At 35.8% G+C, this 23,701-nt stretch overlaps 1 protein-coding gene across 1 annotated transcript in view; it reads right to left on the bottom strand.

Annotated features, from left to right (window-relative positions):
• Positions 1 to 23,701, bottom strand: part of LOC116862486 (AT-rich interactive domain-containing protein 4B) — a 141,191-nt gene that overhangs the window by 38,752 nt on the left and 78,738 nt on the right. Inside the window, exons 8-17 of the mRNA XM_032849790.1 lie at positions 23,243 to 23,381; positions 18,556 to 18,635; positions 16,917 to 16,993; positions 15,516 to 15,670; positions 12,055 to 12,127; positions 10,066 to 10,160; positions 9,096 to 9,193; positions 7,770 to 8,013; positions 7,277 to 7,452; positions 2,977 to 3,228 (exon numbers count right to left, since the gene is read on the bottom strand). Coding sequence (XP_032705681.1) covers positions 2,977 to 3,228; positions 7,277 to 7,452; positions 7,770 to 8,013; positions 9,096 to 9,193; positions 10,066 to 10,160; positions 12,055 to 12,127; positions 15,516 to 15,670; positions 16,917 to 16,993; positions 18,556 to 18,635; positions 23,243 to 23,381 — 1,389 coding nt within the window. The remainder of the gene's footprint in view (positions 1 to 2,976; positions 3,229 to 7,276; positions 7,453 to 7,769; positions 8,014 to 9,095; positions 9,194 to 10,065; positions 10,161 to 12,054; positions 12,128 to 15,515; positions 15,671 to 16,916; positions 16,994 to 18,555; positions 18,636 to 23,242; positions 23,382 to 23,701) is intronic.

The following is a 23,701-nucleotide window of genomic DNA, read 5'->3' as shown; positions in this document are numbered from 1 at the left end:
GACTTTTCCCCAAGCATGTGGCAGCCTAGCCAAATCAACTTGTATCAGACACTTGTCTGATACATGACCACCTCATCTGAAAAATTCTGTAGCAGTATCATACCATCTACAAGCCAGTATGCAGTTTAAGATCCAGAGCTCTGGCTAATTTCCAGAAAACTGGGTGCAAGCCTGTAAAAATGTGTCTTTTTTTTCCATTGTGGAAGTAAAAAACAAATTGGCTCAAACACTATCTTTTGTGTAGCAAAAATTAACATTTTCAATTGTGAAAGAGGGGTACAAATAAAAATATCAATATAAAGGTTTACACAGAACTTTAGAAAAAAGGAAAAATGTAGAAATTACCAGAAAACAGTATTTTTTTAAACTAAGACAGATACTTTTATTTTCTTTTAGAAAAATTACTTCACTGGAGAGTGACCTTTCAGATCAAACAAAACTCACATAAATAGCTTCATATAAAATTTCCTAAATGACTGCCACTGAAGATAAAACTATTTTCATGAACTTTCGTGCATAAATCTTCATTTCTAATTTCATGTCTCTTAAGTGTAAATTCAAAGATCAAGTTGAAGATCACCGAAATAATAGGAAATTCGTTGTAGAAGTGGTGAGCATTTGTTGCAGTCCCCATTAGATCAGCTTCGGAGGGAAACAGGAGTACTGTTCTACTGACTCAAAGAAAATTAACTGCTAATATACAGAAGTACAGTTTTCTCTATGATGCTGGAGGGTGGAGAGATCCACTCTACAGGTCTTCATCAAGTTGGTTAGTTTTCTTCTTTTGAAAGTTCAGACCATACAAACGCTTGAGGTGTGAGGAGTAGATGGCATCCTTCTCAGTAACATAAGCTTGTCTTGTTGAACTAGGTCTCATTTTCTTTTCTATGTTATCAAAAACTTGAAGGCCTCAATTCAAAGTCTTCCCTTACCCTACCCAACCCCCGACCAGTTTCAAAGCTAAAATACCAACATTCCCTTTCTACCCTCTAAAATTCAAGTGTTCCTAGGAAAAGATAACTCTTGCCTTTAGTCTGTATTTTCTTAACAAACAGGAAGTTGTAGATCTTCTTTGCAGAATAATTTTATGAATGTTTTAATTCTTTCACTTATAAGCCTCCTTTCCGTTTAATGAGATAATAGAAAATAATCAAGCCCTGATAATACTGCAAGTTGGAGAACACCTAAATTCTACCTGCCACAAAATTTAAAGCATTTAATATAAAGGCCACTAGAAAAACTGCCTCATTATATAAGCCAGCAGAATAACTAGGACTGAAGAACTCAAGGAGCAATAAAAGAGGATGTGGCTCTTATCTATCCTGTGAGCATTACTCAGTAATTATTAATTTTTCCTGATTCAATTTTTTCCTTCCTAATTTTAAGCTAACATAGTCAACATTTACAGTTACATCCTAGGCATAAACGGAACTCCCTCTACATTTATATTAATAAGATCATTTAGTAAGATCAAAATGATTAAATATCAAAGACTGGGCAAAATATTCCTACAGCAGCAATATCAGATATCAAGCATCTTCCTTTGAACATGATCTATTTAACAGCCAGCCCTGCAGGTGAGGAAAATCATGCACCACAGAGGTAGCGTAAGAGCCAACAGAGAAAAGGATAAATTACACATGATGTTGAAACTGATTCCCTGGAAAAGCTTATGTTTCAGGACAACACTTATGACAGCAGCATTCTTAAAATCTAAAACTTTATCTTGCTAGTCAGAAATAATAAAGAATGGGTCCCAAACAAAACTTCTGAACATTTCCTTATGACTTAAATTGTTATTTTCTTCCAAGCTTCAGAATGGATCAGAACTGTACTTTTCTCTAAATAGGAAAGGTAATCAGATTAGCCATGCTTCCTAGAGTTTCCTATTGCCACAACAGGATGGCACAAAATGGACTCTGAAGAAAAAGAGACTGCACAGTTGTTTTTTTAGGAAACAGCATTTGAGAGTATGTTTTCTTAATTACTCTCCAAATCACAGAATACAATTTAAATAAAAAGCACAGGAACTATATTCCTCCTTGAAGATACTACGTACACCATCAAACCACCACTTAAAATTTCTATGATAAACTGTTCAAGGGCAACGACCCTACCATAGCATAGGCTGTATTTCAAACATAATATCAAATATTCCAAAAGGAATTAAATTTTTCTTAAAAAAATTCCTAAATGACCAGATCCTAAAACAGGCTTGCCAATTTGGAATAAAATTCAAATACAAAATCTCTCTGGATAAACCAAAGAAAACTTGTGTAAGAAAAGAACTTAAGTCATTGAACACAACCTAAAACCAAACCTTAGTCTTGCCTTTCTTCCCCCTAGGGTTAGCAGCAGTCAGAAAGCACTCTATATTTTAGTCAAGCCAACTCGCTTACACTTCCTCCATATTGTCTCAAACAGACACAGTTCTGGGGCTTCTGAAGAAGGCTGTAACTCAAGAGCTGTTAACGAGGAAACAGAGGCCCTCTTAAAATGGCGACAGCTTCTGAAGAAATTGCAACTTTAAAATCCCTGCCTACTGAAGGAAAGAAATGTGATGACTTAAGATTGCAAAGAAGAGGTTATTGTGGCAATGTAGTTGTAAATGCAAGAGAGCAAGAAGCCTGGTAGTTAACTTGCAGACATCAAGAAGCTCAAAAGTCTTTTAACTTAAAAAAAAGATTTTTCTATCATTTCACCAATGTTGCTTCTGTTAATCTACATGTATAACATAAAAATCAACTGTACAGATTTCGGTCTTCTAGACACTAAGAATATCGTCTAAGTATTAAAAACAGTTGAGTAGGAAGTCACTACATGAGGCACGTACATGCTAAAATCTACATTTTTTTTATGGTACTATGACCTCAATTCGAATACTGACAAGTCTGTAATTCGTTAATTCAATTTTAAAATAGAAAATTATTTTATAAGTGTTTTTAGGTAGTAATCACTAGCTAAAACTCAAGTTACCTCACATTCCATCCGCAGTAATGCACCAAGTAAAGGACCTCTCCACCTTCGACATCAGAATCTTTAATACTAGCTTCATACATTTTTTGATTTTTCCCTCGTCCATACCGCACTTGGACTTTCATGCCTGGCGGATAGCATTCAAACTCCTCTTCCTCGTTGTCGTCATCCTCCTCTTCCTCCTCTTCCTCCTCCTCCTCCTCCTCTTCTGCTTCTTCATCATCTTCATCTTCCTCTTTATTCGTTTCATCTCTTGAAAGGTTTAAAAAATTGCAGTTAATAAAAGACACCTCATAAGCTTTTCAGTTCCAAACCACATAAAATGATAAAAATCGTGGCTGTGACTGCTCCGGGAACAGCAGGTTCCATGTGTATGAAATTCTGAGTTTCAACGTAACGTTAAAAACTAAAACTGTTTAAGATGACCATGGTTACAGAAGGATACATGTAGAGAAAATGAAGATTGAAAAATGCGTTAAAAGAAAATTTCCAACAGCCAGAAGAACAGAAGTTGTATAAGAAACTAGTAAAGTCGACTATAACAACTTTTTCATGTTTTATTTTAAAAATGTTTTATACAAAAGTATTGACAAAAACAAAAATCATTACACCTCGCAGCCATTTTCAGACTAAAAATGATTTTCTATTCAAGTATTTCCAGCCTCAGGATGTTTAAGACAAAAACTTTTACTAGCCAACAGCTAGTCTTACTGAGTTCAAAAGGTGATCCAACCAAAATTTCAAAAGTTATGCTAACTGAATTATTTTACCTTTCACAGGAATATTTGACTAATTTCACATCAATATCACATCAAGTTTTTTCTTTCTACTCTTCTAACTTTGCTACAATTTCTGTTTTCTTTACTGTATATTTACTGAAAGTCTTCTACCAATTCTTTCAACTTTGAAGTTCCAATGAAATATGTATATGAGGCCAACTCCAAGTAATACGAAACTAAAAGTCAAATCTAGAAGCAGCACTGCAACCATTTCGATCTTCTCAATATTGTGCACTTTTTAAAACTGAGCGTTTGCATTCAGCCACAAATCTGTATTAAACAAGTTGGAGAAAATCTTAAATTATCAATCTTTCCAAACACTAGATTTATTTTTTTTTAAACTTCAATATGAAATTCGACTATATTTACTTCTAAGTTTTTATCTGCTGCTGTACAGTATAAAAACTGTCTATACTTTTTACAACAATTTTTCTCTCAAAAAGAAACCATCACTTAAGAGCTGACAAAGATCATAAAACAGAACTACAAGACAGCTAAGTAATTATGCTTTAAAAGTTGATGAATATAATATTTACGTAAGAAGCTTTCTCCACTGAGAATCTGTTTTATATTCTTCTATGCAAACTTTTTAGCAATAACATACTTTATTATCACTCCTGATTATGCAGTTATAGAAGCAACAAAAATAATCTACAGTAATACAAGCAACACTATAAGGATTTTTTATTCTCCTACCTCTTTCCTTCTACATAGTGAGGGAGGAAGGATGAAGGGAAACCTAGCAGTCTTGTGAAATTGAGTCTAAATTTACAAAAGTAACAAATCCAACAATTTTCTCTGAAATACATCACAAAGTCTACAGAATCTCAAGAATTATTTCTATTTTTAAAGACTCATTCATATTCAAATGAATAGGTACTTAACAATTAAGACCTAAACAAAACAAGCTATAATCGGAGATTTAAAAAATAGGAACTCTATTATTAAAAATACATTAACATGTCTAGAATGAAAAAATAATTACTAGCAAGGCTAAAATATCTAGAAAATTACTATAAAGGGTATTATGGATGATACACTATTATTAACAATTTTAAATAAATAAATGTTAATATATAAAAGTTAAAATGCTGAAGACATTTTTGGGGGAAGAATATTACTTGTTTAAATCATAAGCTTATATCTCTGCATATCAGGGAGAAAAGGAAGTGTATTCTAGTGGCCACAACAAAAGAAGAAATTTACTATGCACTGAAGAGATTTACCATGTACCTCAGAATCATCATATATTGGGAAAAGAGAGATGCAGAATAAAACATCTAAGATTTTTTAAATGACAACGAACTCTAAACTAGGTCTTATACAGTGCACTGAGCACAAGTGGAAATGCCAGTAATACCAAGCACAATTCTACTTTAAGTGGCAGCCAGGGCAATCTTTTTTTCAATCTGGAATAAAACCCTAACACTATAATAATAAAGCAATCAAAAATTAAAAATAAAATTTTGCATCGAATATCAACCTCAAAAACAAACCAAATGAAAAGCACTTAAGTAATATACTAAAGTATAAAAAAGCAACAACACAATTACTATCAGCCAAATAAAATATCCTACTCCCTCCTCTAATAATGCAGTGGCAAAAAGCAGAGGTAAATGCACTAAACGAGACAGAACACAGAGCAAAGATATCCTTTGAAAGTATAAAATGTAAACAGCATACAGAATTTAGAAATTCAATTTATATATATACCTCACTCACACCCAATGCATGCGCTGCACCTGAGCACGTGCATGAGCATACACAACACACATGTGCACACACTTTTGTTACTTATCATTCAAAGAACTGTATTTTGAGAAACCAAATGTATTAAGTATTTTTCATCTGAATTCACAAAGAAATACCAAATTTTCCCATTTTGATGTCACACTCCTCACAATGGAATAAATTTTTTTAAACCTATAATTTATTAATACCTACTATGGGGCCAGCCACTGAACCAGGTGTTTTACCTGAATTAACTTACTTAATCTCCTACACCTAGAGTAGGAGAGAAGGACATGGAAAGTTCCTGGTAGTAGCTAATTACTTAGAGAAAGTTTACATGCTAGAGAAATACATATGACTCTTTATCACTGTAAAATTTTTCTATTGCACTCATCTAATAAAATTCAGAAATCAATCTTGGACATTCCCAACACATAACACTTCTAAAGAACATCTACCAAATTAGGGCAGTCTCGGCAGGAAAATTCCAGTTGTGGTATGATACATTTGTAAATATATATAGTAAATTAAAAAGCTATATAGTTAAGTACTTTTTTAGAACCCACAATATATAGTTTATACTATAAAATCAACTGAAACACCAACTTGAAAAATTAATTATTAGTAACAAAAGAAAATACAGGCTTATCACAGTGCCTCCCACACAGTAGGTATTCCAGAAACATATGCAGATATAAAAATCAGATTTTTAGGCAAAAAGCTGAATCCTTACTAAGTTTCTTAAGAGTTGAAATGATCTCCAGTAGCAGCTGGGAGTACTTCAAATACACACATGCACACAGGACTACAACCAAGTATAATGAGAAAACACTTATACTATATTCTTCTAAACCCAGGTTTTTCCTTCCATGTTTATCTACATGCCACAGCCAAAATTTCAGAGGACACTAAAATGATCAAGAGATTTTAGGCAAAAAGCTAGGTACTTACTAAGTTTCTTAACAGCGGAGATAATCTCCAATAACAGAAAGGAGTACTTGATATACACATTTGTACACAAAAATATATAACAAAGTATACTAAACAAACACCTCTCACTATATGAAGGAAGCGTATTTTGCTTCCCTTCCCTGCTTGCCTGCATGCTGTGGCCAAATTTCAGAAAAATACTAAAATGATCAAAAACATTTGGTTGTACTTATTTAAATCAGCCATTAACAATGGAGATGTCTAGGTTGTTTAAACCTCAGAAATAAAGACCAGGTCCCAAAAATCACCTACAAAAATCCAGGGGTCCACTGGCAGTGCATAAATTACATTGCTAAATAAGTAAGTTCATCATTCCAAACTGACCAAAACAAGTAATTGCTACTGACACATTAAACACAATATAACAATTTCTGGCCTTTCGAAAACTAATTATTAGCACTTTTCCATTCTTATTTTTTGCTTAAGGAATTAGTACAACTCTTAAAATCTAGAGCCAACATTCCATCTACAAAACATAACAGAAAGCCATCTTCCCAAATTTATATTATCTGGTTATTCAGCAGAGCTTAATGTAGTAAGAAGTACTTTTTCTCTAGCTCAAAATTTCATATATTTCCATGATGAGAGCAAGAAGAATGGATCAAAAATATGACCTTTTGCTACAAAGTCGCATTAGCAGGGTCTCTGAAGGAGGCAAATGGTACTCACATAATAAATGCAAACCACTCAAAAATCCTGTATTTTGTCAAATTTAGATTCAAACATACAGATACAAAAATAAAGAGCAAATTAGAATTCATTCAGCCAAAATGCATCTTAACCAAAAACAAATTTCTTACCCAGATTTTGCTTTTTCTTCTTCAGCTTCTACCTTTATGCTGAGGGATTCATCCACCCCAGTTGTCTCCTCGTCTTTATCCTCCAGATTTTCGTTTTCTTCTGTTTTTTTCATGTTAACTTCTTTTTCCTGATCAGACTGTGTAGGTATAGAGTCTAATAAATTCTTTTTACTTCCCTAGAAAAAGATCAGAGGAACTAAACCAACAAAAGTATAAACTGTCACCCTCATTTCATGCTCTAATTGTTAGCAAAAGGAGGTACCAACCAATACTAATATTGAGAAAGGTAGTAGTAATTTTAAGAAACTCCTGCCATTCCTAAAACACTAAGCAAAAATAACAGCTAATTTTAAATATAAAAATAGCACTTAATGGAAAAAACGCACAAAAAATAAAGTATAACATTTTACGATAAATTAGCTATGAAAACTGTATAGATGAGGTAGAAAATGTACCAAAGAAGGTACAGCACCATTAACAGTATCTGATTTACCAGAGACGGTTTAATATTTTCCTTTCTTTCAATATCATCATCAGTAGGTTTTTCTTCTTTTGGTATTATATTCTCCTCCTCTTCAATCTTTATTTCTTTGATTTCTGGTTCAATTTCTTCCTTAACTTTTATTTCTTTTACATTTTCACACTCCTTACATGGCTTGTTAACAACTTTCTCTGGCAATGCCATCTGAAATTCAATATTGGCCGACCTACAGTACTCCTCAAAACCATATAAGTATCTGGAAACATGAAGAGAAATTACATTTGGGAAAACGTTTCAAAATACTGCTGTAGAGTTATGGTTTTTAAAATGTGTTCATTTCTTTTAAGTCCTCAGATACTGAGCCATATTATTATTCTTGTTTACTCTAGTTCTGTTCTGCCCAATCTCTTTAACCCAAAGAGAAACATTTTTCGAAGGAAAAAAGTCACTAAAAAAACTACATTGGGGTGCCTGGGTAGTGCCATCAATTGAGCATCCAACTCTTGGTTTTGGCTCAGGTCTTGGTCTCAGGGTCCTGAGATCGAGCCCCATGTTGACCTCCCTGCTCAGTGTAGTCTTCCTAAGACTCTTTCTTCCTCTCCCTCTGCCCAGCCCTCTCCCTCTCTCTCAAATAAATAAACCTTAAAGAAAAAAACCTACACTAAAAGTGAAAAGGCAGAATGTTAAGGATAGTTAACTGTAACAACAGTAGTTATTAAAGGTATCAGTATCCATCTGTTGAGCACCTCCTGCATGCCATTCTCTAGGCCTCTGCATTCACGTGAAATCTTATGTCATCATCAGAGTAGTCCAATGAGGCAAGGACTAACATCCCATCTTACAAAAGAGGAAACTAAAGCTTAGGAGAACAAAGAAATGGTCCTAGAGGCACAAAAGCTAGTAACTGGCAGAACCAGGATTCAACCCTCAACTTTTTAACACTCTGGCATTTTAACCTCTACATAGTACTCTCCAAATTTACTTGGCCACAAAAACTTTCTTCACAGAATATCTCATAGATGTAGTATTCATAGAAAACAATGTAGAAAAGGCTATTATAGAGTGATCAGTCTAGTAAAAATTTCTGATTGCTTCTTAGAAGAAATAATTAGTCTCAGTTATACAGTAAATTCGAACCTGTTTTCTAGGTAAAGTATTGAATGTAGGTTTATTAAGTACACTAACTTTTTTTTTTAATTTTTTATTTTTTATTAACATATCACAGCGCTCACCATAGCACATACCTTCCCCAATGTCCATAACCCAACCACCCTCTCACTCCCCCCACCCCCAGCAACCCTCAGTTTGTTTTGTGAGATTAAGAGAGCACCGACTTACTTTTTATAAGCACATTTAACGTTGTATCCTGCAGCTGAATTTAAGACAGGGATTCCAAGATCTTGGTAGACTTGTTTCCAAACAGCTCCACTTTCAATCTAACAAAGTAAAATGAAAACTCCCAAATTAAAAGGTTGGAATATAATAAAATTTTTATTAATGCAGCATATATATGTTTACATGTATTGGTTCTGGTCTCAAAGGAATGAAAATAACTTAATAAATTCTAAATTAAAAACTTGGTTTACAACAATGTTTTAAAGTTTTAGTATTCTAATAAATCTCAGAATTACAAATGTTGACATATTAGGCCATTTCATTTTTAAATTAGCCCTGACATAGTACGTAAGAAAATACTCAGGTTTCTAAATCAAAATTTGTAATGAAGAGCTACAGATAAAATTCTTTAAGTATTAGTTCCCATAAAACCTATAAGCTTAATAAATCAAAGCAATTCTAAGGAACATAATAAAACATTTTATTATACAAAATCCTTTTTTCCCCCAGAATAATCTTAATTGAAGGGACATCATACATCATGGCAACCTTCAATGAAGATTTTTTCAGCATGTTTCTACATATACACGTGTGTATGTACGTGTGTATGTGTATGTGTGCATCAGACAGAATGGAAGAGATTAAGGATATAAAGAATATTAATTCTCAAGGACCTTACAGTCTAACGGAAAAGAGAAAGAGGACAAACTTCTACCAATATGGTTGTGCTGTGACTCAGACAGAGGTGGTTTATTAAAGTTTGACAAACTTAACAATAAATCAGAAAGCTCATTTGAAAGAATCTTTAATTAATATTAATTTGGTCTAAGGAAGCTACCTGGTTCTAACCTGTGCTTCCCATTTTCTTTTCCTTCTACTCTTAAGTTTTTATTAGTATATAATTTTAAGTAATTTTTAGACAAGAAAACATGTTGTATGAAAAACATGTTTCATTTCTAACTGTAATACTTACATTATCAAATCCTCCAAGCTTGTGTACAAGTCTGAATAACTTAAAGAGATTCAAATTTCGATATCCAAGTACGGGCCGTTTGTTAATAGGTGTGCCTATTAAAGAAAATACAAAATATATTGTAACCATGTTACATTTTTTATTTAAAATTACAAGATTCAGGTTATCACCACTGAATATCTGAATACATATAGTGCAAAGTATATATATGAAAAAACAAATCCCTTAATCAAAATATGATGTCTACGACTTAAGCCCATTTCATTTTTAAAAATTTCTCAAACCAGATTTTGGAAACCTTATATGATTTCATTCCATTTTCATTTCCTTGATGAGCAAAAGAATAAATAGTCGATAAACCAAAATAAAATACCAACAAAACAAAATTTTTTTAAATCAAGGAAACAAGGTTTAGTAGAACTGAAGAAAGGGATAAGATAATTAACAGGCAACAACTTCACAATGAGGGTGATTTTCATGATACTTTCTTTGTATGTTATTAATTGGTTCCTAGTCTAAACAATGATTCCAGGAAGAAACTATATAGTTTTGTTTCTTTCTAAAGATATTTATTTATTTATTTATTTGAGAGAGAGAGAGAGTGCACGGGATGAGGGGGGTCAGGGGCAGAGGGAGAGAGGCACTCTCCCCGCTGAGCGCAGAGCCCAACATGGGGCTGGATGTCACAACTCATGAGATCATGACTTGAGCTGAAACCGGGAGTTGGACACTAAGTTGACGGAGCCACTTAGTTTTGTTTCTTTCTAATGTGGACCATGCAAGGCAAGGACACTAAAACTACCAAACCATTAGAAAGTGGTAGAGGAAATAATGGGATGGAGACATAACTGTGGCCCTTTCAAAACAACCTATGACTGGGATGGTCTTATCACTCTTTCTAATATTAATAAAATATTCTTCACTTTTTTATTTATCTTATACAAAAGCCTAGGAAATTGCTTACACTCTTAGGCCAAGCCTCCTTTCACACAAGGAAATAACATGAAAGCAAAGACATTTCCTATCAAATAATAAAAAGATACCTGCATTATAGTGGCCACTATCACTCATGAGAGCAAAAGACAGTCAGCTTCTACTTATCAGCAATAGAAATGAGGATTTAAAAAACATTAATTTCCATCCTGCAAGAAAATTAATTCCCAGAGTACAGTGGCACTTCTAAATATTATTCATTTTGTCCTCCTCAAGCTAAAAAAGTTTTCCGCTTCTCCTTACTTCCCTTCCTAGCATTTCCCAGGAAAGGAGACATTATATTCTAAACAGCAGAAAAGCAGCAGAGTAACAGGGGCACGGTGACTAGCAGACTAGGTCACGACCGGAAATTAAAGGTTAGCACCCACACCACTTTACCTCAATCCTTGCATTTCCTTAACAACATTAGGCAGATTCAAACAGCTAAACCAAGGCTTACCTTGAGACTCTGTAACCTTTCTCTACATCTAACTCTTTGGATGGTTTAATTCTCTGCTTAGTTCTGTGTGGCTGGGTCACAAGAAGACTTATGGCCCATCTTAGATTATGATGTTTCTCTCCCTCCCTCCCTCTCTCACTCACATGTACACATACAGACAGATCCTAATTATATCAAACAGTGATTCTGGAGAGGGAGGCTTTTAACTAAAAGCACCTATGTAGGTGCACATAAATGGTGCCATGATTCCCATTATGCTATTGCTCGCTTGTACTAGGAGTTCTTTGGGGACCCATGGATGGCGGGCCAGACAGCCAGGACAGAATTCAGGCCATATGGGTCCATGGCCATAATATGCATCAAAATATTATCAAAGTCCTCATTCCATTTACTGTATGACAGGTACTATGCTAGGTGCTGGTGATGCTGCCAATCAAGAAGAGAGCCATGACCTGACTTATGAGATCATGACATGAAGCTTAAGGAACAGAATTCTTAAAGTATTAATTACCTATATAATACATTATAACATTAACCATGAATTAAAAAAAACTTACCTCTATCCTCCATAAATTTGTATAACTGCTGAAGAAAGTTCTCCCTTTCTTCTGGAAATGGTTCTATTTCTTCCTAATTTTAGTCACAGAAGAAAATATTATTTTTCTCAAGGAAGCAGTTTAATAATACAAGATTTCCTACCAACAGCAGAAACTAATATTTACCAAAATGTTTGAAAGGCTTTTTTTTTTTTTTTTACCAAGTAAAAATTATTTCTTAACACTAAGCTATTCAAAACCAGGCAAGTCTAGACATTTTATGCTTTCCAAAGGAGTATGTCCTAAAAGGTATCTCAACAGTGACAATTCCAAATGTAAATTCTCATATAAGTGAGACTTAGCAAGATGGCTCATGAGCTTTTTACCATATCAGATTATCTATTCTTTAAATCAGGGCCACAGGCTCAAGAAGACCTACTCTCGATTACATTAAGTCGGGTCAGGGTTTAACATCAAAACTGACTCCGACTGCTCCTCCAGAACTATACAGGCGTGGGTCCCCTTAGCTGTAACACAAGTATCCTTCACTGTATACAGCCCCACTGTATAGCACTTCAAGCTTATAAAATCAGTAAAGTGGGGAACAAACTTGATCTACAATACCTGAAGATTCAGACTTAGGGAAATCTTCAAGTAATAAAATAGTTCCCCGATTTATCAATTACAAGGGAGGGACTAGCTTCTTGCTGCTGTGGCCAGGGGCTGTGGCAGTAGGGAGCTGGTCCTGAAGCGACCTGCAAGGAGCAGGGTAGTAGGTGAGATGGAGGAACTCATCAATTCAGTGACTATCATCCATTCAACAAACCACTTAATGAGCACCAGTAAGTGTAGGCACTACGCTAGGTGCTGAATCAAATAAAAGAAAAATAATAAGCGATGGAGAACGTGATCATTAGAGAACATGATCAGGAGTAACTGCATAGAAAGTGATTCAAAATCCACACCTGGGGTTACAGTTACTCTGACTGAAACAAATGCATCTTTGATGGTAAAACTTAAGAGCATACTTTTCAATGGATAGTCTAAATAAATCTATCATTTTAATTTTTAAAAAATCATGTGTCTAATGCCATTGTTTTGACATTAACCCTTTTCTTCTAAAAGCTAGCAAAGCAAAGGAAGGCAAGTTAAAAACCAGAAACAAAATCCATGTTGATAAACTTTTAGGTCTGCTGGTTGAACAGAGAAGAATAAATAACAATTATTAATTTGTTCATTAAAAAAAACTGCACTTCTCAATTTAAACATGGGCCACAGAAGCTAGGCTTTGGTAAAGTAATCAGATACAAATCTAAGGGAATCTAACTTTCTAGATATTATCTTAAATGCCCCCGATACAATATTTGACTTTCATAAACTGCCAAATGTATTCCTGTCACAAAAATCTTTCAGTGAAGTTTGTATTTAACTTAAAATATTTAAACTGGAAACCATATTTGCTTTCACAAAAAAATTTATAAAACACAAATCTAAGCAACAAAAATTTTAGTAACTAGTATTTATTGACTCTCATTTATTTACATGTTATACATTCTGACAGACACTCTCGAGTAACACAGGGTCTTTTACCCGTGAAGAGCATATAGGGGAGAAAACAGGTGATACGTGTGTGGGTGGGGGGAAAGGGTATAAATAACAAAAACATGCACAAGGAACAATATCAGGTTAGACCAGCAAATAAGAGTGATTGACTTTCTTCAGGTGAGGGAGGTGATGCTTCACAGAAGGCTTCCCTTTATAGAGGCGACATGTGAGTAGGGTTCTAAAAACTGAACAGGAGTTTGCCAGGCTAAGTGGGGGAGAACAGGGAAGAGCAGTGTAGGCAGAGGTACTGGTATGTGTACAGGCTGAGTAGAAACAAGGTATATAATTTAATATGGCTATAGCATCAAGTTCAAAGTAGCAAGGTATGCCAAGAGAAGTGGTATGAAGGTGGGGCCAGACTGTGAGAGAGGTTCTGTAAGTGAAGCTTGACTTCTGAGTGAAAAGAACCTTTTGGGAGGATTTTTGTTTTTTTTAAGATTTTATTTATTTATTTGATGGAGAGAGATCACAAGGAGGCAGAGAGGCCAGCAGAGAGAGAGAGAGGAGGAAGCAGGCTCCCTGCTGAGCAGAGAGCCCGACGCGGGACTCGATCCCAGGACCCTGAGATCATGACCTGAGATGAAGGCAGAGGCTTAACCCACTGAGCCACCCAGGTGCCCCCTTTCGGGAGGTTTTAAGTAAAGGATTGCTTGTTCATTTTGGCATTTTTTAAAAATGTTTTTAAAAGATTTTATTTATCTATTTGACAGAGAAGAAGATCACAGGTAGGCAGAGAGACAGGAGGAAGCAGGCTCCCCACTGAGGAGAGAGCCTGATGCGGGCCTCGATCCCAAGACCCTGGGTTTATGACCTGAGCCAAAGGCAGAGGCCTCACTCACTGAGCCACCCAGGTGCCCCATTTCGGCATTTTAAAGAGAATGCAGTGGGGAGACTGAAGCTGAAAAACTCCTACACTACACACTGTCATCATAAAGCACTATGTCATAAAACACAAAGTCTAAAACAATCCTATTTCATCAATAGTTGTTTATTACAGTTAGATGGCAGAATAACTTACCTAAAATATTATATATTGACATTAAATTATTAGTTTCCTGAAAACATTCAGTCTAGTTCCCTTAATGATCACAGACACAGACTTCACTATCTGCACCATTCACCAGTAACTTTTAGGCAGTCATTCAACAGAACATTAACAAGTACAGCGGTGCAGTTTCACCAGTAATATCATGGACATCTTTTGTTGGTACTTATCATTGCTAGACCTAAAGTACCATTTACAGTAAAATCTAAAACTTCATCTCCTTGACCCATACAAATTCACAAATGCCTTATTTATGATCTAATTAGAACTATCCACCCATTTGCATTAGATATAATTTAAGATCCTCTGAACCAAAGAGATATTAATCCCTTTTGCTGATTAATCTTTTAATAATACTAGATGGATGATATATTTTATACTTCTCTAGGTACTTCAATAAAATATGCAGATAAACACACAGTAGGAGGTGAGAGGGGCCACAGGATGATGAAAAGCATGTGAAAGTAGCACTCTTCCATATTAGGTGGGTATTTCCCTTATTATCTGATAAACCAAAAGCATGGCAAGATTAACAAACATTTCTGAGGTTACTGAAATAACTTAATTTTATTTTTAGGGCGGCGCCAAGCAACCCATATCGCTAGTGAGGGGTTCTGTAATAGTTCTGTTATAGTTTTTCGACTATCCTTCTATTTTAAATAAGCAAGCAAACTACTTGGTTATGATGGATAGCACAAGCATATTTTTATTATGAAATATTTCTAATACTAAAAACATTGAAGTGATTGATGACTTTGTGCCAAATCCCAACTCACAGAGGAAACCCAACTGTTTCTCTGCATTTCATAAGACATCGACTGTTTGTCCTTACCTCTTCTTCACTGCTATTATCCTCCTTTTCCTTTTCGTCATCTTCCTCCTCCTCCTCTTCCTCCGCCTCACTGCTAGAACTATCTTCCTTCAGTTCAGTCTTCCAATTAGCAGGAATAGTTCTACTTTTATGAAACTCAAGGGCCTGATCAAAGGCTGCAGAGAGGACCAAAACTGTGTGAACTGGAGAAATTAAGACAACTGATTTGCTAACAACATTAAACAAGATAAAAAAATTAACCACTGTGCTAATACCACAGACATTTATCAAGTGTTGGCTGTGGGCCAGGCACTGTGCACTGTAGTGACTCATTCAAAACCCAGCAGTCCTAAGCATCAGGCACCCAATTTATAGATGGCAAACTACTGTTACTGGAAGGTGACTTAGGTTCAAACAAATACAAAGGAAAAGAGAGTTTTCTTCTTTTAAACAAAAATTAAACATGCCTAGTAAAAACAACTTTAAGATAGGTAAACTTTTTGGGGCGCCTGGTTGGCTCAGTGGGTTAAGCCTCTGCCTTCGGCTCAGGTCATGATCTCAGGGTCCTGGAATGGAGCCCTGCATTAGGCTTTTTGCTCAGCAGGGAGCCTGCTTCCCCTCAGCCCCCCGCCTGCTGCTCTGCCTACTTGTGATCTCTCTTTCTCTGTCAAATGAATAAATAAAATCTTTTTTTAAAGTTTAAAAAAAATAGGTAAATTTCTAATCATTGGTCCAGTAAGTGATTATTAAACAGCATTATATACCAAGCACAAAGCCACTGTAATGAACATACAATAGCTGAAAATGTACTATAGATACGTTATCTTCATTCCTAGTAAAACCGGAATTAAAATTTTATCAGTAATTAGCTTAAACCAAAATCAGCAAGACACAATTATTTTTCTTTTACAATACGTGGACAAGAACTCTAAGCCACAAATTCTTGATTTTTAACTAGTCTACATAGCATCTTATCAGATTTAATGAACCTGGGCAATAAGAAAGTTCTACAATGCCAAAAATCAAGTAAGAAAGGCAATTATGGCATATTCCTCAATAAAATATTATTGTTATACTATGAGAGGTGCCAAATCAAAATTACTTTTGATTCCTGTTTCTATAATCCTCAGGAACTAGTATTTTATTTACTAGGCAAAGCAAGTCTATAGTAATTGGCTGATGATCTAGTTTCTCCCCACTCCTAGATTACTGCCCCGATTATATGCTAAAGATGAAAAAACAGCCCTGTAACAGCAAAAGACACACAGATTTACAAAAGTGTAATTCATATAGAACCAAACAGAACTTCAAAGACAGAATTTCAAAAATATGTATTTTTTAAAGAGCAAAAGAAAGTTTAATCTTCAAAAACACTTTAACAGTTTTTAAATTAACCATAAATTATCCCAAGATTATCCTTACCTTGTTTTAATATAGCATCAGGCTTTGGTGCAGTGTCACTAGTAATTTCATGGACATCCTTTCTCGGCACTGAAGTACTACATTATTTGTTTTAATTTTAAAGAAAAAGAAAGCCACAAAAACACAACAGAGATTAAGAGGCCAATCACGCATCACAGAAAAGATACTGAAAATATGGAAACATTAATATTTACAATGAAAGTGACTGCACAGTGTTGCAATTCCCAAACAAAATGCTGGACAGGATGTTAAAATATGTAATCATCTACAGAATAACCCCTCCTTGAGAGATGTTTTACAAGGTATTCTCAAATATCAGAGTCCCTCCTGCCTAATGCAATAATGAAAATACGGATCCTGGGTGCCTGGGTGGCTCAGCGGGTTAAGCCGCTGCCTTCAGCTCAGGTCATGATTCCAGGGTCCTGGGATCGAGTCCCACATCGGGCTCTCTGCTCAGCAGGGAGCTTGCTTCCCTATCACTCTCTCTCCCTGCCTCTTTGCCTACTTGTGATCTCTCTCTATCAAATAAATAAATAAAAATCTAAAAAAAAAAAAATATATCGATCCTGCTACCCAAAATAATAATAAATGAAAATATCTCGATAGCAGGATTGATCCAATAAAAAAGAAGTCAAATGGTAAGAATTTGCCATTGTCTTGGGATGATCACAAGAGATTACTAAATTTAAGACTGGAAGAAAATGTACATATTTATAATGTAAATTTTCTTTTAATAATTGTTTTTAAACTGGAGTCTAGGCTCAAAAGCAAACTTCTATAATTTAAGATCTTTCATGGAACTCCCTAGCCATAGGGAGGATGTCAGATCCAAGCAACTGGGAGAGTTTCTATCGTATATATCACATCTACCTCCTATTTTACAATAATAAACCATTGTTCTCCATCATTCAGCTCTTCTGCATTTGGCTTATATCAATCTACAAAAGCCTGAGAACTACTCCAAATACATTTTTCAACCTATTTTTTTAACTTTTTGTTTTAAAAATTTCAAAAACATACAAAAGGAGATAGAACAGTGCAATGAACCACCACCACATATCCATTATCCAACTACAATAATCATGAACTCATAGTTACTAGTTTCATCTACATCCTTACCTACTTCCTCCCACCCCATGTGATTATTTTACAGCAAATCCCAGATATTATTTGATTTATAATATACTTTATTATGAAGCTTTAAAATTCTTTTTAAAAATCATAATACCAATACTACACATTTAAAAATTAACGATAATTTCTTAATATCATCAAACCAGTATTCAATTTCAGTTTTCAAATTTCTGATTACCTCAGTCTTGTTAAAGTAGATTTCACAGATAGCAATCAAGTATTAGATACAGTAGATATATTTAAATTTGCCTCAACACATCACCAGCTACTATATAGGCAAATATTGACAAACTAGATAAACTCTTGGGATTTAAAAAAAAAAAAAAATGAACAAGGAAAGCAGACTTGTAAGACCACTTAAATGATAATGTGAAAAATGATCATACTTTGAAACATTCTGTATGATGAAAAGTAAAAGTGTAAGCTTTAGAAATAACTAATTTATCATTTACCATCCTAACTTGGAAAAACAGCATATTTTTCATCTCTAGTGAATCATACTTACAATTTGCCATCTTTGAAAGACCGAACAAGAATATTATCTTTTTTCACAGCAATTTCATCACTACAATCTGGACAGACCACCTTTTAAAAAAAGTGTGAAACTATTAGAACTAAGAGCACATTTATAGATATTTACGTATCAACTATGTAAATCCTTTCAGAAAACAGTTTCAGCTCAAAGTTTAAAAACTAATTTCAGTTTGTAGGGTAAACAGCTACACGCATGTGGGAATACACACAAGTAATTTTAAATTTACATCCTCTATCCCTCCAGCTCTCTGGATTCCCCACGTTGTTTTTGGCACAGGCTTGTGTCGGAAGCAGAAGCAAGGCCATGCCTAGACTGACGCTGCAGACCAAGTTCTAGTCAGAAAGAGGACGCCAGCATGAAAGTGGGGTCTGGGCCGGTCCAGGGGTAAAGGCTGAGCCTTCACAGAGGGTGTGCGCCACGGCTAGGAGAACTGTGGGAACCAAAACGGGAGCCAGTATCAGATGCTCAACCACAGCAGTCTCGATCTTAAAAAAGCGAGCGATGGGGTTCTACTTACTACTTACATTTAAATATATATAATAGGCACAAAAATTTCTTCATAATATCACCCACTCTAAAAAGTAAACATTTTTAAAAAGACATGGAGGCTGTGTGGGACTGATCACTACCCCAGGGAGGACTTAGCTGGAGCCACCTCAGCTGCTATTTCAAGTGAGGTTAAGAGCGCCTGGGTGGCTCAGTGGGTTGGGCCTCTGCCTTCAGCTCAGGTCATGATCTCAGGGTCCTGGGATGGAGCCCCACATGGGGCTCTCCCATTTCCCTCCCCCACCCCGCTTTCTCTGCCTGCCTCTCTGCCTGCTTGTGATCTCTGTCAAATAAATAAAATCTTAAAAAAATAAAAAAAATAAAGTGAGGTTAAAGCCAGCCTTCCCAAAGGCTACTGCAAGATATCTAAGAATTTTTAGCATTCTAGTTCCAAGACAGCCCACTATGCATACCAAGAACAAGTTAACAGAATAGTTATATTTCTAAATGAAAAACAAGCTAAGAAAGTATGACAGGTTTGTCTTAGGGATGGGCTTATTGGCTCTGAGATGACACAATGGTACATAAAGGCACGTACTCTCCCCACAGGTCAGAAAGCAGCTAGAAATAGGTTTGTTCTATCCGGTCTTTAAGGAGTTGGTTAACATTTTCCTTAACTGCAACTGCATTGTACTAGGCATTCTTTAAATGCTGATGGCCTTTTGAATCCTTGATCAAAGTCTTTTATACATTATTAGCATCGAGGTAAACTTCCCCATCATTTCAAATAAAGTCCTGAAGTAAATACTTAGCATTTGCTCATATACTCATCTTGTCACTCTATAGGTAGTATCTGCCACCTCGAGCTACTGTACTAGATGCCAGAGAACAAGAGACCAAGACAGTCACTGCTCGTCCCCACGTGGAGCTTGCACCCTTCAGTCGGGAAGACAAGCACTAAACAAGTAAGTGCACGTATATTTAACTGCTACTGCGTGAAGTCCTTATCTAAGTAGGCAGGGACCACTTTCTTGAAGACACAACATTTAAGCTCAGTTTTCAAGACTGAGTGGGAACTGGCCTGACCAAAGGAAGTACGTGGATTCACGTGTGTATAGTATAAGGGGTTTACTGCAAGCAATGGGAACAAATAATGGGAAGGTCCAGAGACAGCAAGTACTGGAACCCATCCCAGAGTGCAAAAGGAGGTCAGTGTGGCTAACTTTCTGCTTGGATTGATAAGGGAGATAAGAAGGGTTCAGATTTTTCCAGCATTTTAGGCCATGTTAACTCTTAGGATAAAATCTAAAATCTTTAAGGAAAGACCCTGAAGCAGGAAAATGTTATAACAGATTTGCCTTTTAAAAATTACTTTGAAAGGGGTGCCTGGGTGGCTCAGTCAGTTAAGAGTCTGCCTTCGGCTCAGGTCATGATCTTGGAGTCCCAGGATTGAGTCCCGCATTGGGCTCCCCGCTCAGCGGAGAGCCTGCTTCTCCCTCTGACCTCTCCCCTCTCATGCTCTTGCTCTCTCTCTCATACCCTCTTTCTCAAATAAATAAATAAAAATAAAATCTTTAAAGAGAATAAAATAAAAATACTTTGAGAAAATTAAATAAATAAAAATTACTTTGGGGGTGCCTGGCTGGCTCAGTCAGAAGAGCATACGACCCTTTATCTTGGGGTCTTGAACTCAAGCCCCACGTGGGGGGGTAGAGATTAGTTAAATAAATAGAACTTAAAAAAAAGAATAAAATAAAATAGCATAGAACAAATAACATGGAATGAAAAATTACTTTGGCTGTTGTAAAGAAAATGGGCTAGAGAAGGGCACGAGGTGAAGCTACCACAACCACCCCACGGAGAGAGGCAGCAACTCAGATGGAGAGCGGTGGCAATGGCGTATTAAAGGAAAGAGAGTATCAGAGGCAATTAGGAGAGTGAAGGACTGACTGAGCAGAGGACGCTCAGGCTTCTGTCTTGCGCAAATGACGTCATGTCATTCGCCGTGAGAGGCAACACTGGAGGAGGGCCAAGTTTGGGAAGGAGGGAGGAGAGGACGCGTTTCGATTTAAACCTATTACGTTTTGAGATGGCTGAAGGACATCCAAATGGAGAAACTGAATAGATACCCAAGTCCGGAGGTCAGGATGGAAGTCTGAACTGTAAGACAGAAACTTGGGACTCAATAGCCTAAGTATCAGGGGCTTAAACTTGGGTCTAAAACTGTGAACAAAATCTACCTTTTTCTCTTTTTCTCATGGGTTCTACAGTCCTCCGCTCTACCAACTGGGCTATTGAAGGACTCACTGTCTTATGCATTTCAAAAACTACACATATGGTAGCTTGGGCCAGCGCTGGTGGTGGTGTGTAAATGGGTTCGCTTTCCACTCCGCCTCAGGAACAATAATCCATACTTCATCCTGTTCACCCATGTGTGTGACTGTCTTGGTCCCTAAGGCATTCTTATCCGATAGCTCTGCAACCAGTACTATAAAAGGGGATGAGATCACCCTAAAGAGAATACAGAGTAATGTATTCTGCACCTTGCACAACATTTAAAGGTTGGTTAGAGGAGAAACAGTGAAGGAAAATGAAAAGGAAGACTGCGTGAGTCATGGAAGCGAAGACTTCCTCCTGTTAAAATGGGGTAAATACGGGCGCCTGGGTGGCTCAGTGGGTTAAGCCGCGGCCTTTGGCTCAGGTCATGAGCTCGGGGTCCTGGGATCGAGCCCCGCATTGCCCTCTCTGCTCAGCCGGGAGCCTGCTTCCCCCTCCCCCCGCCTCTCTGCCTACTTGTGATCTCTGTCAAATAAATAAATAAAATCTTTAAAAAAAATAGGGTAAATACCCCTTATTTTTTCAGTCTCAGTTAGGATTCAATGAGACTATTTATATGAACCAGCTTCACATAGTACCTGGCCATGGCAGGTGCTCAACACATGGGGGCTACTTCCTAACACAATGATGTTACTAAACACTTGCAAAATTTACTCAATTTATAAAAACTAATTTTAAAAATGGAATCCCAAATACTATTTATGTGACTATGTCAAGACTGTTTGATCCACAACACAATTTTACACTCTAGTTGATAAAAATTATTCATCCACTATCCAATTTCAGGGGGAGGATTACATATATGAATAATTCTAAGATTCTTTAAATAATACTGTGATGGTTCCTACACTAATTACTAACAATTCAACATCATAAATCCTTAAATATTTTTCTCATCACCGAGGAAATTATTTAGAAACTATGGGTGAGAGAATCTTAATACTGAATATATTAACAGCGAAAAATTAATATTCCTGTTATTTTAGAAAAAGACACACGGAACTGATTTTTAAAACACGTTGCAAAAGAAATTCTTACAAAGAATCTTAGTGTTTTGGGAAAAAAGAAATGATCATACACCCTAATACTTAAGTTTTCAGCTCACCATTAACCAAGTTACTTAATACTCAGTCTTTCTAATTCTTCCCAATACTCAGTCTCCTGATCTCTAAGTGAGGATAAATAATATTACCTGCCTCGTAGTCCTTGTAAAGGTCTTAACACAATCCTTGCAGATGGCAGACATCCAATAACTATTAGGATGGATAGATGGATATACGCAGAGGTATGAAGGTATCATAAAGTATTTACATTTATTAAAACAAATAATTGCCCTTTTGAGTTTTAATTTTAAGATATAACAGAAGTTTTAATTATAAGAGCTAACATTTATTGGGCAATTACTTTGTGCAAAACAGTGAGCTGATAAGCATTCAGGATAAAGAATACAAATCACGTTCACTGAAAAGAATGATAAACAGACATCATTTGCAAATAACAGCAGAAAAAAGATTCTCTTCTTCTACAGTCTTTCGTATGATGAATTTAGAAGTTTTAAAAGTTTGCATTATGAATCTTCTACCCAAAATAGAGCAGTATAATGAATTCCCGCATCTCTACCCTTTAAAATTACTGTAATTTTGCCTTTCTTGGATGACTTTAAGAGTTCTTGGTACTCAAGGACAATTTTGAAAGTAATCTTTGTGTAAACTAAATGATGCTAGTACCATTTCCCTACTCTGTACCTATGAAAACCACTATTAAGATTATCAGTTGTTTTTTTCATCAACCTAAATAGTTGAAAATTAAACTCTTTTATACAGAAGTTACTCACCAATGCGGGAAACCATAGTGCTTTCTTTTTATCCAAACTAGCGTAATCTACACACACAACTTTTCCTAGCAGTTCATCAATCTGTTTCCTATCATCCTCATCTTCATCACTGGAGGATGAAGAAGACTCTTCCTCCGGTCTAGGGAAAGAAAAAAATCAGATATTTCCATTTATCTCCACAAAGAATGAGCATGCCGAGCTGATAAATAAAGGTATTCTACAAATCTTATCCCATTTTCTAAAACCTACAGAACAGCAAATTTAAATTTTTCAAGTTTTCTAAATTTCTAAAGAATAACAAAAAGGATCATCATTAGAAGAAAGCATATCATTTTCCTAGACATCCTTCAGGTTTATTTAGTGCTACTTTAAAAGGTTAAGGGGTAAGAATAGAACAGAGTAACAGTGGTCCCCAAACCCTCAAAAAGCTGAAGGCCCAAGACAAAACATCCCAATACT

The sequence above is a fragment of the Lontra canadensis genome, unplaced genomic scaffold (assembly GCF_010015895.1).
Source record: "Lontra canadensis isolate GAN:19392208 unplaced genomic scaffold, GSC_riverotter_1.0 scaffold248, whole genome shotgun sequence".
NCBI classification, from domain to species: Eukaryota; Metazoa; Chordata; class Mammalia; order Carnivora; family Mustelidae; genus Lontra; species Lontra canadensis.
This window is presented reverse-complemented; position numbering and strand designations above follow the sequence as displayed.